Source organism: Labrus bergylta, chromosome 5, assembly GCF_963930695.1.
Source record: "Labrus bergylta chromosome 5, fLabBer1.1, whole genome shotgun sequence".
NCBI classification, from domain to species: domain Eukaryota; kingdom Metazoa; phylum Chordata; class Actinopteri; order Labriformes; family Labridae; genus Labrus; species Labrus bergylta.
Genome location: NC_089199.1, coordinates 946,724 through 963,434, shown reverse-complemented (window position 1 = coordinate 963,434; position 16,711 = coordinate 946,724). Strand labels below are relative to the sequence as shown.

The window sequence follows — 16,711 nt, the reverse complement described above, 5'->3', positions numbered from 1 at the left end:
TGCTGGTTTGATGGTATTTCCAATTTCTATTAAACACTAAGTTATAAGGATATGACCACTTGTTTCCTCATGATAAAATTAAATACTTTTAACATATGATGTCAAGGGAACTGCATTAAAACACAATTTGAAGTCCCGAAGAAAAGCACCTGCACATGCACCTTATGTTTTTAGGAGTTTTACTGAGGTTTAGATGTATGTATGTATGTATGATAACATAAAAAAAGCAAGTAGTCAATGATATGAAATGATGTCCATTTCAATAGAAAATAAAAAAACATGTACAACATGTTAAAAAAAACAAAGTAAGTTAAATGTATCTGTTTAGGTGAGTTGAAAAAGTCAGAGATTTGTTTTACAACAAGAATGGTGATGTTTCTTAATCATCCACCACGTTTCTTATGTCACATTTAATATACACAAATCATTTACTCTTCATGTATAACCATATGTACAAAACAACCTGTTTAAAAAGTAAATCAAGAAATCTAATATATTAGCATTCGTTCAAATGGACCCAAGCTGTCAGAAAAAGAATCTCTGAGGCGGTTTATAGAGTGTGCCATCCCAAATCACAGCTCTTAATGCAGCATTCCTCTCCAGAAGCCTGGATACAGCGGCTCTTTGAACTGAGCTTGTACTGTGTAAAGAAACGCCATAGTGTCTGAAACCTCGTAGAAGGACAGAGTTCCCTCTGAGTGGGGGGTGTTGTGAGCTGGACACTGTCAGCTCTGTGACTCACCAAGTAGTTTGTGGAGTGATCTAGACTCCACGACTTGGCGTTCGCCCCAAAAGCTGACAGACTAGTGCATGATTTTCGGTCTAAACTTTTGTATGCAAGAGCGATCTCCACCTTGTCTCCTCTTATCTCCACCTTGTAGTAGCACCGCTCAGCCTGCAGGCCCTCTCTGCACAGCAGCTGCCGCCGGTGGGCAAACCGCTCAGGGTGACGAACAGCCGGACTCTTAACGGTCTGAGGACTCAGCCTGACTTCTTTGTCTCCGGTGGAAATGACCAGGTCTTCATGAGCTGTGTGGGGGTCAAAGGTCAGGCGACAAGCCCCTGTAATAACGAAGAAAGAGATGTTAAGTACTTTGCAAATACAGCTAAAGTTTGCTCGTTCTACATGTGGTGGTGGAAGAAGTATTTGTATCTTTTACTCCTTTACAATGATCAACCTGCAGCTGGTTAGTAAAGGAGCTAGTTTAAGTCATTTATTACAGTTAGGTTATCTGATTGTAGGTGTTGAGGTGAAAAACAGAAGATGCAAAAATACAACTTTTATTCTGATACACAAACGAAAGCTCTTTTTTTCCCATATTCAATACATTGGTAGTTTTGACCTGTTTATGTCTTGAACACTCATTTAAATGTGAAGTTGGAAGAAAATGGCAAAAATATACATCACAGACATTTTAAATCTGAATAATTCTCAGAAGGGGAAGGTGCAGGCAGCTGAGGAAGTGCAGACAGAACATGCAGACTGTTTCAGTTTCATGACTTAAAATATACAAGTTAGCGTACAGACAGGTACCGGTAGGTAGACAGGAGCAAAAAGACGAGGTAGACAGAAACACATCAACATGACCAGAGTCAGAGTGGAAAAAGGTTCTGAGCTGGTAGATGTAGTGTCGGTCTGATACAGGATGTGAAAACAGACAACAGGCTGAATGAGGAAGTGTGGTGAAGAAGTCTAAGGACACAGAGAATGACAATAAATTTCATGAGGAAGTGACAATCAACCCACATTGTTTGTGAACCACTGGTTTACTCCTGAGCCATTTGTCGGGTTTTTATAGAGCTGTCAGGGAAGTGTAGTGAATCAAAAAGTACAACCTCGAGCAGATGTGTTAACTAAGTCAAAGTGCTGATGAGTGTTGGTCTAGTGCAAAAGAAGAAAAACTTACACTGCAGGAACTCCGCTCTGGTTTTAGGCTCAGCTTCCTGATGAGTCAGAGTGCTGTTAACTTCAGGGAGACCTATGAGACACGTCAGAGTGTCACAGTTATACATCTATTGAGAAATATGCAGCAACTTTTGGTTCATCAATATTTGCAAGCCGTGTGGACAAAGTGGTAGCTTTTATCTCTTTGCTGATATATTTGTACATGTTTAAGTAGTGTTTTTTTCTGACAGATGTATCATTCACTGAGTGGAAAATGTAAATATAAAATCATTTTTCTGATGGTCTTGTTTGCTTCAGTGGCTCATAAAGTATCAGTATCGATTACAGTCCTTTTAATAACCAGCTCAAAGACTCCTCACAGGAAATCTAAAGTGGCAAACACATCTGGTCATGGTTTTCCTTAAGTCTTGGAACCTAGGCTTGAAATATGTTTTTTTGTTTGTTGGACAGCAAGCTAGGTTTTAAGAGAATTTGAAGCTGTTTCTTAAAGTCTTTATATGTGATTTTTCACACTTAAATATAATATAAATCAAGTATATCCTCTGAAAATAACTATGTGAGTCATGACTGTCTACAATGGGTGTAACACCTGAGTCCAACTGTCTGTGATGTTTTCAGAGTCCTATCTTCAGTTTGTTTACATCGCCGGGACGGCCGGCTGACTCCTTCCCTCACGTATAAAAGTTGTTTAATTGAGGGACTAGAGAAAAGAAGAATAACATACTGTACTCACTGCTTAACTGTGTTTCTAGATCACGCTCATTTCAGATAAATTTACATGCAGTGTGAAGATACGAGCATAATAAAGATCGCTAGCATTAGCATGCTAACACAACAATGCAGCGCGAGTTGTTTTGGTTTCATGCTGGTGCTCAAGGGCGACATCTGCTGGATCAAAAAATCACATATAAAGCCTTTAAAGTGTAACAGATGACAAAAAATGACTAGAAGTTTTGTAAACTCATAAATAAATTATAATGACGGGCCAGCCTGTGGTTTAAAAAATTAAACACTTAAACAGCCTTAACTGTATCCATGACTGTATTTTAGATTGGCTGCTGTGCCAAACAACTTCAAATTTTTTTCTCTCTCTGAGCATCAAAATGTTGTACAGATGACAGTGACTCATTTGGGCTGCTCAGCAGAGTATTTATACATGAATCTGCATATGACACACTAGCACCAGTTTGCTTCCATGAGTACAAACCATTGGAGTTGGAGGTATCTCGTTCAGGTATTCGCTGCATGTCAGCCTCCTCTGACTCTCCTCCAGAATTCTGCTGCTCTTCACTGTCAGCTATTTCATATGAATAGTGAACAAAGGACGAAAATGAAACTATGAATGATGTAAAAAAAAAAAAAAAGAAGAAATCTGTAAAAGGAACGTACCAGTCTGATAGATGAAAGCAAATTGGTTGTCACAAAATTCCTTCAGTTGCCTCCCCAGCTGTTCAACTGTCCTCTTGGTGAGGGCAAACAGGAGGAATGGGTCTTCTGAAGTCTCATTCAAATGATGGAGCTGATCTTTACTACAGAGGTGCTTCATAGAGGGCCATTTCTGTGAAGAGAGGATATAGGAAGACAACATGATACAGACTCAGTTATGGTATCAACTGTTGTGATGTAATCATAGTACCTGCAAGAAACGGACATCATCAGTCAGTGCCAGACGATCCAACTCAGCGTCCCTCTTCTGTAGCTCCTCCATTTTCACTTGCAAGGTTCTTAAGGAGGTCTGAACCTGAGCTGCTGCCGCCTCCTCCTGAGTGCTGATCATGTCCCTCAGTGATAGGAAATGTCTCTGGAGAGAATCCATGACCTCTACCAAGATGACCTCTACTCCTCCTGTTGCATACACAAGCGCAAGTGATCAGTGTCAAATGTTAAAAGTTTAATGTTTTCACAGGAAACTTTGAGTGCTCTATGGTCACCTCGATCACTTCAAGAGTCTTCCCCATGTCCTTCCATTTATTTTCCTGTTTCTTGAGGGTCTGCCGGGTTTTGGCCTGTAGGTTTCTCAGCTCCTCCTTTAGTTTGTATTGGATAGAAATTCACACAAGTGAGGGGAGATGATACAGCTTTTTGAATGTATATCATCAGTAACAGCAAAGTATCATGTCACTCCTTTGAGGAAAGTGGATCCCCTCCAGGATGAGGTCAGCACTGTGAACAATATATATAAATCACTGTTTTCTACAGCCGCAGCTGCAGTCTATAGCTGAAACTAAGATCTCTAGCTTCACATCCTTTCAGGTCAAAGACGAGGCACATGGCCATGCTCCCCCCACCCCCTCCCTGTGATTAGGACCATGCTGCATAACTTCACCCTGCAGTTTAGTGGGAAGCATCTCTTTGTGGTGTCAGATGACATCTCCTTGGTGGAATACTACTTGATAACCCCTGGCTCTGCTATCTCTCTTTCCTGATGACTGCAGCTATCTGGACAGGATGTCCACAGGGGCGCTACTCAAGGAGGAGTAAAGCCTCAACGGACATGGTTGCAGTTTTAGAAAACGTTCACAATATGTAATATGTAACAGGGGTGCTGTTTCTATATCTGCCACAAAAACCTTCAATAATAAGGCTCAATATCACACTATCTAGAAAACAATAGCTCTACATCTTTCTTTGGTGGGACAACATAACGACTTAAACTGGAGGGCCTCAAAGCAACTGAATGTCTCCTTCTACAGAAAACTAAATTATAACCCTACACAAGATTTCAAAGTGTGCATCAGAGGACAATTGTATTCCCTTCTAGAAATGGGAGAAATCACAAAACAAGAACCCCACGCCAGCTCTGTATACTCTCCCCAAAATCCATCAAAAATGCACTGATGTACTGCGCACTGATGGTCGTCCCTCGTTGCAGCCATTGGGTCTCAAACCGAAAACATATCAGCTTTTCTGGATCATTTTCTCTGTACCCTTGTCACCTCTTTGGCATCCTATGTAAAAGACTCCATGGAGTTCATTAAGAAATAACTAACAGGCAAACACCGCACTCTTAAGTCTCTTTACACTACCCTTTGAGGGGGGGATTTAAATCTATGCTCTAACTGCATCCCCAGAGCTCTCTGCAATGTGGACCTAATAGAAATTGTCCGTACATTTAACTTTATTCTTTTTGGCTCTGACTCCCACCTTCAGGTGTCAGGAACGAGCATGGGAGCCCCCTCGTTTTGCCTGCCTATACTGTGGCCTGTTTGAAAAGGAAATCATCCTGAATCATATTTGCAACCTGCACCTTCCTTTCATCACCACCTGGAGAAGGTACATTGATGATGTGTTCTTCATCTGGACAGGTTCTGAGGCCCAATTGAATGGGTTTTTGTTTAATTTTATGAACACTAATGGTCATCATTTGACATTTACAATGGAATATGACGAGCAAGACGAACTTCTGAGATACAGTATCCTTGTGTATAGAGACTCTCACAGACAAAATATTGACTTTGATGCCTTGTTAGTTTTTGTGTAGCATCAGATTTAAAATGAAGTTCCCTGTTTGGACATTGGAGGACGAAAATGTCCAATTTACACAAACTGCTATAAAAATAGAACAGATTGTTATTTTTTTCTACTTTCTTTTGCATAAACCTCTTAATCAACTCCCTGCTCAACACTATCAAATATTGAACAATTATCAGGAATTTAAATTCCTGATAATTCAATATTATACTTCTATTTGACAAAAAAAGTAGAAAAAAATATTATATAATTATTTTTATAGCATTTTTTGTATATTTGACATTTTCGCCCTCCAATGTCCAAACAGGGAACTACATTTTTACATCCCCTCCTTTATTTTGAGTGGAAATAACTTATTTTGTATATCAGTAGCCTACTTAAATCACCAAAAACACGGGCAAAGCAGGACAGACCAGCCAGACCAACCACTCACCGTCAAATCAGAAAAACTGTCTGCTTGTTCATTGCTTAACCACGTTAACAATTTGTCAAGCCTCATACGCTTTCAGTTCTCTTATGTTTACTGTTGTTCAAGTGTCCTTGTTGAGTTACCTGTTTCCTCTCCCTCTCCTGCCTCACCATCCCGATGGTGTATCCCGTGTGCTCAGCTGACGCGCATGCCGCACATATGATCTGCTGGTCGGTGCAGCAGTAAATATCCAGGGGGCGGCTGTGCCTCCAGCACAAAGCCTTTCCTGATGTTTCTGGGCCTGAGCAGCTCCGGGATCTCTTCGGGGCCTGCATCGGGGCTTCTTAATGCTGCTCCTGTTTTCCTGAAGTCTCTACAACGTCTGTGACGGCTGGAGTCGTTGGTTTCGCGCTTTAACTAAGGTTCGTTTGTTGTGGGTGGTTTCCTGTTTGTAAGAGAGTAGAGATGGGTGTCGCTAAATCATTTGACTTCTCGAAAGGGAGGTGCCAAGGGTTAGGATCATTTGGTTTCATTTCTGTATCTCCACGGGTAAAATTGTTCAGAGGTCTTCAAGGTCAGGTGTAGATGTAACAGGCTTCTCCCTCTCCATCCCCTCACTCGAATTCCTCATTGTGCTGTATCAGGCTGCCCATCATTTGGCCTTTAGTACAAAACTTGTAACAGAGTGTCTCCAGGCTCTTTGGTAAAAACACTTACATGAGACTCTAAGGTTTAGTTCTATTGAGAATGAGTCTGCGTTGTATGTGAATGTATACAGTCAGTCTAACCTGGGAGGTTAAACACCTAGAGACTCTTTTTTCAGAACTCATTTGGAGCTAAACTGTACCTGAACATATACTGTTTATGTCACCTTTTCTTGATATATAAGCCATCAAAGTCTCCAGAGTCTTTTCCATCTCCTCAGTCGTCAGGCTTTAACAAATTCTTCAACAGGAAAAGATGGTAGAGTAGTATATGACGTAAGAAAATAACACTATTTTTCACTAATCTTGTGTGGGTTTTTTTTGTGAAACTTTTTTTTTTTAATGCTACATTTTTTTTTTGTTCTGTTCAATTCGTATTGCTTCTTGTTTCAGTTCCAGGCACATCAACCCCAGTAACATTTCAAATACATGGGCTAAAATTCTTTGAAATATTTACAACTTTCATCTCGCCGTGTGAGGTTTTGACTTGAGTGCACATTAGATTAAAAGTGATGTATTGAAATTATAAAGTCAAAGTTTTATTTAAATCAATGAAAACGTTTAATCTGTCATGTGCCTGATGTTGTCACCATGACCTCCTGGGTGTAAAACATAAGGAACTTGTGTAGAAGGCACCTAAGTCCTAATTAGTTTAGTGATGTTGATGACATAATTATCTATTTAGTTACATTACATTATACTACTTGAATGTGACTAATGATGAATTGTAAAAGACTCAATATATGATATATTTTGGCTGTTTTACACTGGTGCTAAATCGGTCAGTCATTTTCTTTGATCATCTCAAATGTAGAGCAAAGATGTTCATTCTTAACACCTAAATATCATCTACCTATGGACATGCTTTATTCTTTACATTCATCACAGCCAAGACAAGAATCATCCAAATTCCAGGGTTTCTTTTCTCTCTTTGACTTCATTAAAATAATAATAAAAATATAATAATAATAATATAAAGGCAGCAAATAACTAAATGTATACAAGACTGACAGTATGATTTTATTACAGTATTTAAGTCCATGTAAAACAAAGAGAAAAGCATGATAAATAAGTATTACATTTCACATGTTCTCTCATCACTTAAGCCTCTTTAATAAAACAGTAAATTAAAAGGTAGAAAAAGACGAAGGAAAATGTTTCTGTAAGTAAACCGAGTTGTTCCTTTGGTTCAATCTGTGGTGAGTGAAGCTCGGAAACATCAGATCTCAGACCAGAGATTAAAAAGTGTTTTCTTTCAAACAATCTTGGGAATATGTGTGGCCTGTTTCTGTACAGAGAAAATTAAACAAAGATACTTGTGAGTTTCATTTGGTAAAAAAAAAAAAAAAATGAAGGCTGTATTTTTAAGTCCACTCACCCTGATGCCTTCATGGTCCCAGAGTAAAAGTATGTAGGCAGCACCCAGGAGAGAAAGTCAGAATGCAAATATAACACGATGAAGTGATCATTTTTAAAAACTAATGCATGTTTCTTTTTGTAAAGAAATCCTGACTAAAACCTCCTCATGTAGGCTAACTCAAGGAATGTCCGATTGGCTAACCTCAACAAAGCGCACACACCTCAGTTTGAGTCTTAGAACTTAATTCATACCATTTCTTTCAAATAAATGTCTTTAAAACAAAGAGAGAAGGTGAGTCATGTAGTGCTTCAAGGTCAAACTTTACTGACCTTCTATAGCAGGTAAGAGGCACAGGGGTAGTGCTGGGTAGGGCTCAGGTCCACATATGGAAAAAGATCTAGCTCTAAAATAATTTGCAGTAAAAACTGGGGGTGGCATTATTGAGGGCAAAGTATCCAGAGTTCATTTACAGGTTGGAGGACTGATTAAAGTGTTAAACGTGATGAATAAAAGTCTACACCTGGCCGACCTTCCAGTCTGTACAAAACATGAAACATAATGCTGTGACCTGTGATCGATTGATCTTGATTCTCACTGTAGCAGCTCTTCCCAGGAAATGGGTTTGGAGAAGACCTCACGCTCCAGCCAGAGGTCGTAGTTCATTTGGAAGTCCTCAGGCAGGTCCACCCGCTGTCCCAGTACACTCTGCAGACAGTTGTCCACAGGCAGGAAGTCCGGGTTGCTGATGCTCTTGTCATATCGGCGGCTGTTGAAGCGCTCAATGTTGGCCCGCAGAGCACACTCCTCGGCCTGGAAGTCCCAGGGACGAGCATCCAGATCTGATCCGAGAGAAGAGAGAACAGTTGACATGTGCTGCATGTAAGTCTAATCTTAGTACTGGGTTTAACTAAAGTAGGACTTTCCCCTTAAAGTTGATGATTCCTAGCATCAGTCCCTGATGAAACTGACAAAGGAACACATGCTTAAGACAGTAAATATCATGTAAAAAAAAAACTATCTGATGAAGCATCAAGCTGATGCTAACTTTAGCTCACTAGCTGACTAAAGTGTTCCACAAACTGAAAATGCAATAAATGATCCATTTCAAAACAATGGCAGCAAGACTTGTGATACAAGAAAGTAATCATCTGTGTAGTTATGATGTGTGTCTGACAGCTGGCAGCCTGGAAGTGTCAGATGAATGTGCATCAAAGAAGTGAAACATGAGCCTTGTGTAAAAAGATCTAATTAACAAGGCTTTGTATTGAACAGCTAATGTAAACCTGAATTATGTGAAGTGCAGATCTTGATGTTATTTCAAAGACACAGTTAATAGATATCATCATGGTTTCCTTTTTGCAAGCAGACATCATTAAATTGCCTCCTTAGTCTGATTAACAGACCAAAAATATTCAGCTTAATATCAAAGATGTTTCAATACCAATATTTAATGAGCTTTTCTTTTTTTCACAGCTTGTTAATAAAAGCCTCACATTTTTACTAAAAAAAAAAAGATATTAGACATTCTTTAAAGACAAAAATACAAGACACAATTACATTAAGGACCTTACAGAAAATTAAAAAATCCATCTAAAGTCCCCACATGGAGAACTAAATCTAATAGCAAAAACATTAGGGTGAGGGACAAAAAAGAAGAAGAAAATAACAGGGGAGGAAAGGAGAATAGATAAAAACAACAACAATAATAATAATAAAATATATAAAAATCAACATTTTAGTTATCAGTAATTTTTGGTCATTCCTCTCTAATTGTGTCACCTACCTCTAATCATGACCAAATACACTCCCGCAAAACATGTGGAGTAAACAACAAGGCATTGATGTACTGACACTAAAATGCACTTTTCTAACTTCAACTGAAAATTGAGTTGAGTTTAAACTTAATCTCTATATGATTCTATGTGTGTTCCAGTTTAAAGCATCTATCTAATCTAACATGTAACATTTTTAAAATGGACACATTTTAGTTTATTTTTGGATCTGAAAGGATTTATCTTGTTGTGTGTCTGCACTCACCATTTCCGTAGGCCCAGTCATCATTAAGCCGATGTCGCACCTTCTGATAGATGGCCGACATGGTCTTCATGTTGCTCTTCCTCCACTGGCGTCCGAGGTATTTGGTCTGCACTTTGAGAAGTTTGAGGACATATAACTGCATCATGGCTTGCTTGACCTTCAGCGCCCTCTTCAGGATGGGAGCAGACTTAAACACCACCAGCATCTGGGACGGGAAAACATTGTGTTAAGAGCTCGTACATCAAATATTCCAGTTTGTCACAGAATAATACAATTTGTCATGGTCAACCGAGTTTTTACCAGCGCTTACCATTGTTCTGGAGTGCTTCCACTTGGTCAGTTTGTTGAGGATCCTGAGCAGGTTAATGCAGGAAAAGAGATTCCTCCAGCAGAACTGATTATTGTCTCCAGCTTCCTGTAAACAAAACATCCACAAGGAGAAAATATCCACATTCAAAAGGGACCTTGATTCAATGTTTGACACTTTCATCGGATAATTATAAAACAACAGAAAACTCACCAAACTCTCTGCAGTCAGCTCTGGGAGTTCATTCACCACACAATGAGGAAAGTCCAAAACTGAAATGCTATTGAATGAGAAAGGCGAGGGAAGTGAAATAACTTCAATATGACAAGTTCACTGACATTTATTGTGATTAGAAAGCAGCTCTTAAAGTACCTGTTTTTAGCTGTGATGTATGACATGATGTTCTGGTTGAAGAACTTGAGGATGAGGGGGATGCAGTTGGCAAACACCAGGTGCTGAGCCATGTATTCAAACTGTGAGGTGATCATACAAAGTCATCTCTCAGAGTGAAACTAACAAGTTGGTTTCATCTTTTCAAATATTTTGGGGGACATTTTTGAACACAGACACATTTGATTGTGAGTGGTGACATGACGTGTGTGATGTGTGTACCTGGTAGATGTGGTTGAGTTTGAAGTGTTTGAGGAGCAGCAGCAGGATGGCGGAGATCGCCTTCACAATGATCTCTTTGTGTCGGTTCACATCGACCCCTAGTTTCATACTTTGCAGCACTGTGGTTCTGCAGAGTCAGACAAAACCAATCAACCACTTCATTAACCCCACTTAGAGGGCTTACTGTTCGTTATGAAACAGTCTTAATTCAATAAGGGTGCCTCTATATGAAACTCAAGAGCAACACGGCCCACCAGCTAGAAGAATGATTATGTTCTGTGTGGTCATTTTTAACACCTGTCGCCACTGCAACCGCGTTATATGAAGCAATTTACAGGATGCAGAATGGAAACAGACAATTTTTGATTTCCCTTGATGTACAGCTTTGTCCATGTCCACACAAAATGAGACCTTTTAAGTGTTCCTGTGATTCTACTACAGCTACAACCTACACATTCCAAACCAGAGTCTCTATACCATCACATTTACAGCAGACCTCTTGCGTCCTGCTCTCTAAAGTAAACAGTATTTCTAAACCACATCATTTATGAATCTATAGTACAGTGTAGCTGAAGTTAGGATATTTTTCCCTGCTCAGAAAATAATGTTGCTCTTGTAGAGAAGGTTACAGTAGAGCTGTTTACTCTTTTAAAAGGGACTTTATCTTAACTTACGGCATCTCCTCCGGCAGCACATCTGCCAGGATGTTGATGGAGTCTGTCTTGGCTTTGGAAGTGGGAGCAGCTGCGAGGAGGATCTTCAGCAGAGCGATCTGACATTCAGAGAGAGATAGGTGGATGATTACAGTACACGATATGGTGTCGTTTTGTATGGCTACTTTTATGTAGAATCTAATTAAACACATGAATGATTATACATACACCACATGAAAGTGTGTAAAACAAAACTAGTGTGATTCATTTAATATGGCTCACAGAACTGCATTACAACATCACTAACCATGTACTGAGGCAAACTGGGCAGAATTCCCTGATAAAGCAGCTCAGTGGAGGACATCTCGACTTCCTCTTCACCCTGATGACAAGGAGAAGGGAAACAGGAGACACACAACAAAGTGTGAGTTGATGAAATAATAACTCAGATAAAAAGATACAGTAAGAGAACACTTTTAAAATGAATGACTTTTAATCCACTCACCCCTGACAGAGGGGTTTTCTGAAACTCCTCCTCTTTTGCAATCTGTATCTCAGCTATGGAGACATACTTGTGCTGAATGAGAAAGGAAGACTCGCTCAGTAAAATACGTTAGCTTTCATTTACAATAAATAGGTTGATATAGGTTGAGGAGAAGCAATGTCAAACCTGCTTTAATGTCCTTATGCTCTCATGTATTGGCCTGGGCAAGCCAACAACTGTATTTGTATCACTGCAAAGTATGCAAAACAACCAAAGTTGAATGCATTTCATAATAAAGTGTAAAACAGTAATATCAGGTAATGTTTGTGTTTCAATACAACAAGATGAGAACTTACTTTCCAAGTGTGTAACCAATAAATTTACTCCGACTGGATTCCAAGAAATTCTCAATGTCCTTTTCCCTGTTTAGGTAAAAAGACAAATATTAGAAGAACATATTCTTTCTCCACAAACAAAAGTCAACACAGGGTCAGTCGAGTGGAACAGTACCTGACTTTAGGAGCCCACGGCAGACCTTTGGGGAAGGACACCCTCTCTGACGGAGGGTGGGGAATAGGTGGAGGCATGACTTCGTCCCTCTCTAGAGAGAAAGTCTCTGCCTCTATCGAGTTGTCGTTGTCGTCGTTGTCATCCTCATCCTCGCGGGAGTCATCCGCCTTGTAAGGATCCTTCTCGTTGAATGCATCAAGATTGTCCTGCTTGATCAACGCCTGTGGGAGAAAACATTTAACAGTGTTTAACAGTACTCTCTAAAAACAGTTGTAAAGGCTCCCCCCATTTTGGTCAAAATTAACACAAAGGCAAGAAGAGGGTCTACATTTGAAAGGAAACCAGGAAGTCATCTAATGCTTAGAATTGAAGGATCTGGCATGCTCTATCCCTCTTTTGTCACATACTAAAAAACCTCAAAAATATTGAATTAGAGTACAATTAAGTTGAATGTCAATAATACCGTAGCTGTGATATATCTCTGCATTACTGTGGTACAACACTGCCTCTCTTCTCTGCTGTTTACATTACTTGCTGCTATTTATTTATCATACCAAGTCACTTTAATCATCACTTGTCACTTTAACTTGTCATTCTCTTCAAATACTGTTTCAATTCTCAATTCCCCCCAGTTAACTTCATCATTCATTTTGTACTGTATATATCCCCTGTTTTTATTTTTATTTTTATTTTTATTTATCTTATCTATTCTGTTTAATGTGTATTTGAGCTTTCTTGTCTGTGCTGCTGTAACGCCCGAATTTCCCCACTGGGGATCAATAAAGTACTATCCTATCCTATCCTATCCTATCATGGTTACTGTTTTCTGTCAGTTTAATAACAATTCACTGCACTTAAAGAGGCAATAATAGATGTTTTACTTGCAGCTAGCTTCAACAAACACAATGCTGGAGAGAGCTGCAGTAATATCTACCTTGTGTTCACGGCGTGCCCGTTTCTGCTGCTGCTCTATGAGGTCAGACGCCGACGCAGGAGGAGAGGCAGCCCTCATGCTACGTATGACCCTGATGCTGTCCTCTGGGAGAGGGGGGAGACACAGCTCCTGTCGCTTACAAACCTTTATGCTTTGGAGCTGCTCGAACCCTCCCAGTGTGAACTGAAAACAGAGGACAATCATTTGTGTCTCTTAACTATGGGAACATTAAAATAAATGAAAAGCAGAGTATGGATTATTTTCTCTCACCAGTATACTCTTCCATAACAGCAATAACACCTTCTTCATTGGGAAGTGAGGGGCATGACCACTGCAGAACTTTGTAACCATACCAAAGAGCATGACAGAAATGGGTTCGTTGTTGAAAAGAGGAGAGCCTGGATCACAGAGGTGGAGAGGATATAAGATACATTTAGGTTTTTTATCCATATCAGTGCAGATTTTGACAATGAAGAAACTTACCAAGCTCTGCTCTGAATGTCTCCCTGATGATTTTCCATTCAGGTTTGTCAGCTGGGTCGTCCTGCTGTATCGTTTCCACCATCAGGTACATTATGTTAAGCAGCACCCTGAGATCAGTGCTGTCAGCGAGGGAGATGGCAGGTTTTCTCACAGCACTGCTACAAGCAGCACTATTACTGAAAGTGAGAATAGAAGTTTAAGATATGTTCTCCACACAGAAACATAAAAAAAGGATGTCTCGTCTAGCATTTTCAAGAAAAAACAAAGCAAGCATTAGTGATCTGAAGGGTTGATAACAAATGGGGGACTTACTCGACCTCCATGTTGAGCAGTTCCACCAGAGCAGAGAAGGTGCCCACATCCAGCAGTAGAAAGATGTTGTATCTCATCCAGTACTGCACCTCAGCCTCAGAGCTGCAGTCTGCAAATGTTCCTACAGAGTAGCAACGTGTGAAACTATTAACTATGGTGAGAAAACCAGAATTGGCCTCCTTGATCAACTTCCCTCAAGGCAGGATTTCATCCTCTTCGATTCATGCTCAATTAGTTTGAAATGATGTGAACTAACCCTGAGTCATGTAAAGAATGGCTCTGGCGGCCTTCAGCCTCTTCTCTCGTGCCGTCACCTCCAGACCGTCCAACAGGCGCATGGCGTGAGCTCTGTGCTCGGCTGCATCGAGCTCTGTCCACTTCTTCTCAGAAACTAAAACAAAGAAAAATGCAAAGATAATAAACTTGGTTTACATGCATTCTTCATCTGTTACTGGTTCTAATCCATTATGATTTGAGTCTTTTTAAGTTTATTTACATACCATGTGTCCTGAATTCGGCCTCAAAGCATTTCCTGTTAAGATCGAACTCTGGTCCTTCTGTATAACTGTATAGCTCTGAAACAAACCAAAATAAAAAGTGATCTTAACACATTTTATGAAATATTAGAGGGTTTAGTTTAAGTGGAATTCAGAAAAAGTCAGGAAATCTCAGTTTCGATCATGACAAACCAACACACATACCTGACAACTCTGCGGCCCACTTGTCTGTATCCGAATATTCAAACTCGAGGTCTGGAGACTCAGACATCCCCTGTGCACAAAACAGGAAACATTTTATACCCTGATGATTTATTAAATGAAACCAACAAAGTTCAAATCGAAACATATGTTCACAAGCTTGTTTTTCACTGAATATTTAATTATCACAAGCCAGGACTAAAAGGTTAGGCTTGGCTTGCTATAATCACATAATGTACATGGAAAGTTCTTAGTTATTGATCAAACACAAATAAGATCTAAATACATCGACGTACTAGAGTGGACTAAGGTACATATCGACTCTCTCTCCATTTTCAAATCTCATCTCAAAACACATCTTTTTAAACTGTCATATTCAGTCTGATCATTCTCCATTCGGTCTCAGAACTCCTTTACATCCTGTACATTTGTGTTTTTTGTGTTTTTAATCTTAACTTTATCCCTGTGTTGTTACTTTGTTGTTTTAATCTCTGCTCTGTAAAGTGACCTTGAGAGTTTTGAAAGGCGCCTTTAAATAAAATGTATTATTATTATTATTATTATTATTATTTCTTAAGTATAGCTTTTGAAGACTTCTGTTTTTAACCACTCAATTTTCCACTTCTGAGTTTGATGCTAGTTGGACTGCAGATTCAGTTTTGCAAACAAAACACCTTATTTTAAACAATATACACAAAGTGTCCTGTATCAAAACCAGGGCCAGCTAAACAAGAAAACCCCTACTGACACCTTCAATAATAACAATCACAATCTATGCATTAATATGATGAAACATAATGAAAGGGCCAATGACTTATTTTACATGTTGTACTTTAAGTGTGTCTTGCTGTTCTAATATATTTCTACACAATCAACATTTCGGAAGCAGAACAGTTTATTTATTTAAGTACTTGAAGTGATACTTTAACTTGTTAACAATGTAAGAAAGTTTGTAGTTTACGAGGTCATTTATTGATCATGAATGATGACAGGTAGAGACATTTCTCAGAATCACCTTTGGTAATGCTTCCTCGTCATGTCTACTTTGTGTTCATTCAAAAGATTGAGTCAGAACTCCAGAAACACAAACTCTCAAAGTGATTTTCACAAGAAATCATCACAAATCTCCTGTCGTGCAAGACAGCATTGGCTCACTATGGTTTTGTATTAATGAGGGCCAAATGGTTAACATGAAGTTATAGACGATGCACAAATCAGCTCAATATATTATAAAACGAAAGGCTGAAACAACACCTAGAGGACTCAGTTTTCAACAGGTCGCCGCTGTCAGACAGCTCAGTCTGGCCTATGACTGGCTCATATCATTTGGTTAAGACCTGCTGAATTACGATGCTAATGGATATTATAAAAGAGAGAACTTCGACAAAAGCACAGCACAAATGATTTTAATTCAATGAGCCGAAGTTGCTGTTTGTTGACATCGACGCCTTATCAAGGCAATTATAATTAAACTACAGTAAATTAGCTTAACCGGGCTAGCTAACGTTAGCTGTGTTTCAGTAGCAGCAGAAAGGGCCTCGTCTGTTAGTGAACATTCTTACGGAAAATTAATCATAAACTTATCTTTACGTACCTCTGAATCTTTCCTTGGGTTGCGGGTAAATTCGCCCCTGCTTTTGTTCGGTATCATAGCTCTCTGTTTATTGTTTACAGGAAGCCCACCACCGTTCCCACCGATGTCCATAGTTTTCTTTTCGGCACAGTGACTTCTCGCGAGATGAGAGTTGATCTGCGAGAGTCTGACTTGTTATTCCTCTCCTCATTACATGGAAAGCTGGGAAAGGGACGTTTTTATGCGTTAACCTCCCGT

General features: G+C 39.5%; 1 protein-coding gene and 1 pseudogene across 2 annotated transcripts; both read right to left on the bottom strand.

The window, feature by feature from the left end:
- Positions 1-162: 162 nt before the first annotated feature.
- Positions 163-7,345, bottom strand: LOC109990131 (tripartite motif-containing protein 16-like; annotated as a pseudogene).
- Positions 7,346-7,489: 144 nt separating this feature from the next.
- Positions 7,490-16,619, bottom strand: strip1 (striatin interacting protein 1). Of its 2 annotated transcripts, XR_002278224.3 has the most exons (21): positions 16,475-16,619; positions 14,884-14,953; positions 14,683-14,757; positions 14,439-14,573; positions 14,183-14,303; positions 13,871-14,046; positions 13,658-13,785; positions 13,388-13,570; positions 12,454-12,674; positions 12,300-12,365; positions 12,130-12,193; positions 11,965-12,036; positions 11,767-11,841; positions 11,481-11,578; positions 10,807-10,933; positions 10,567-10,667; positions 10,408-10,474; positions 10,198-10,302; positions 9,888-10,092; positions 7,869-8,689; positions 7,490-7,778 (listed from the first exon to the last, which is right to left on the bottom strand). XR_002278224.3 is itself a non-coding variant. In XM_020642140.3 (20 exons), the coding sequence occupies exons 1-20, from the start codon at positions 16,583-16,585 to the stop codon at positions 8,442-8,444; spliced, it is 2,448 nt and encodes an 815-aa protein (XP_020497796.1). In that variant the 5' UTR covers positions 16,586-16,619; the 3' UTR covers positions 7,490-8,441. The 2 variants fall into 2 exon arrangements, 1 of the variants encoding a protein (XP_020497796.1); XM_020642140.3 differs by having other exon boundaries at positions 7,490-8,689.
- Positions 16,620-16,711: the final 92 nt, after the last annotated feature.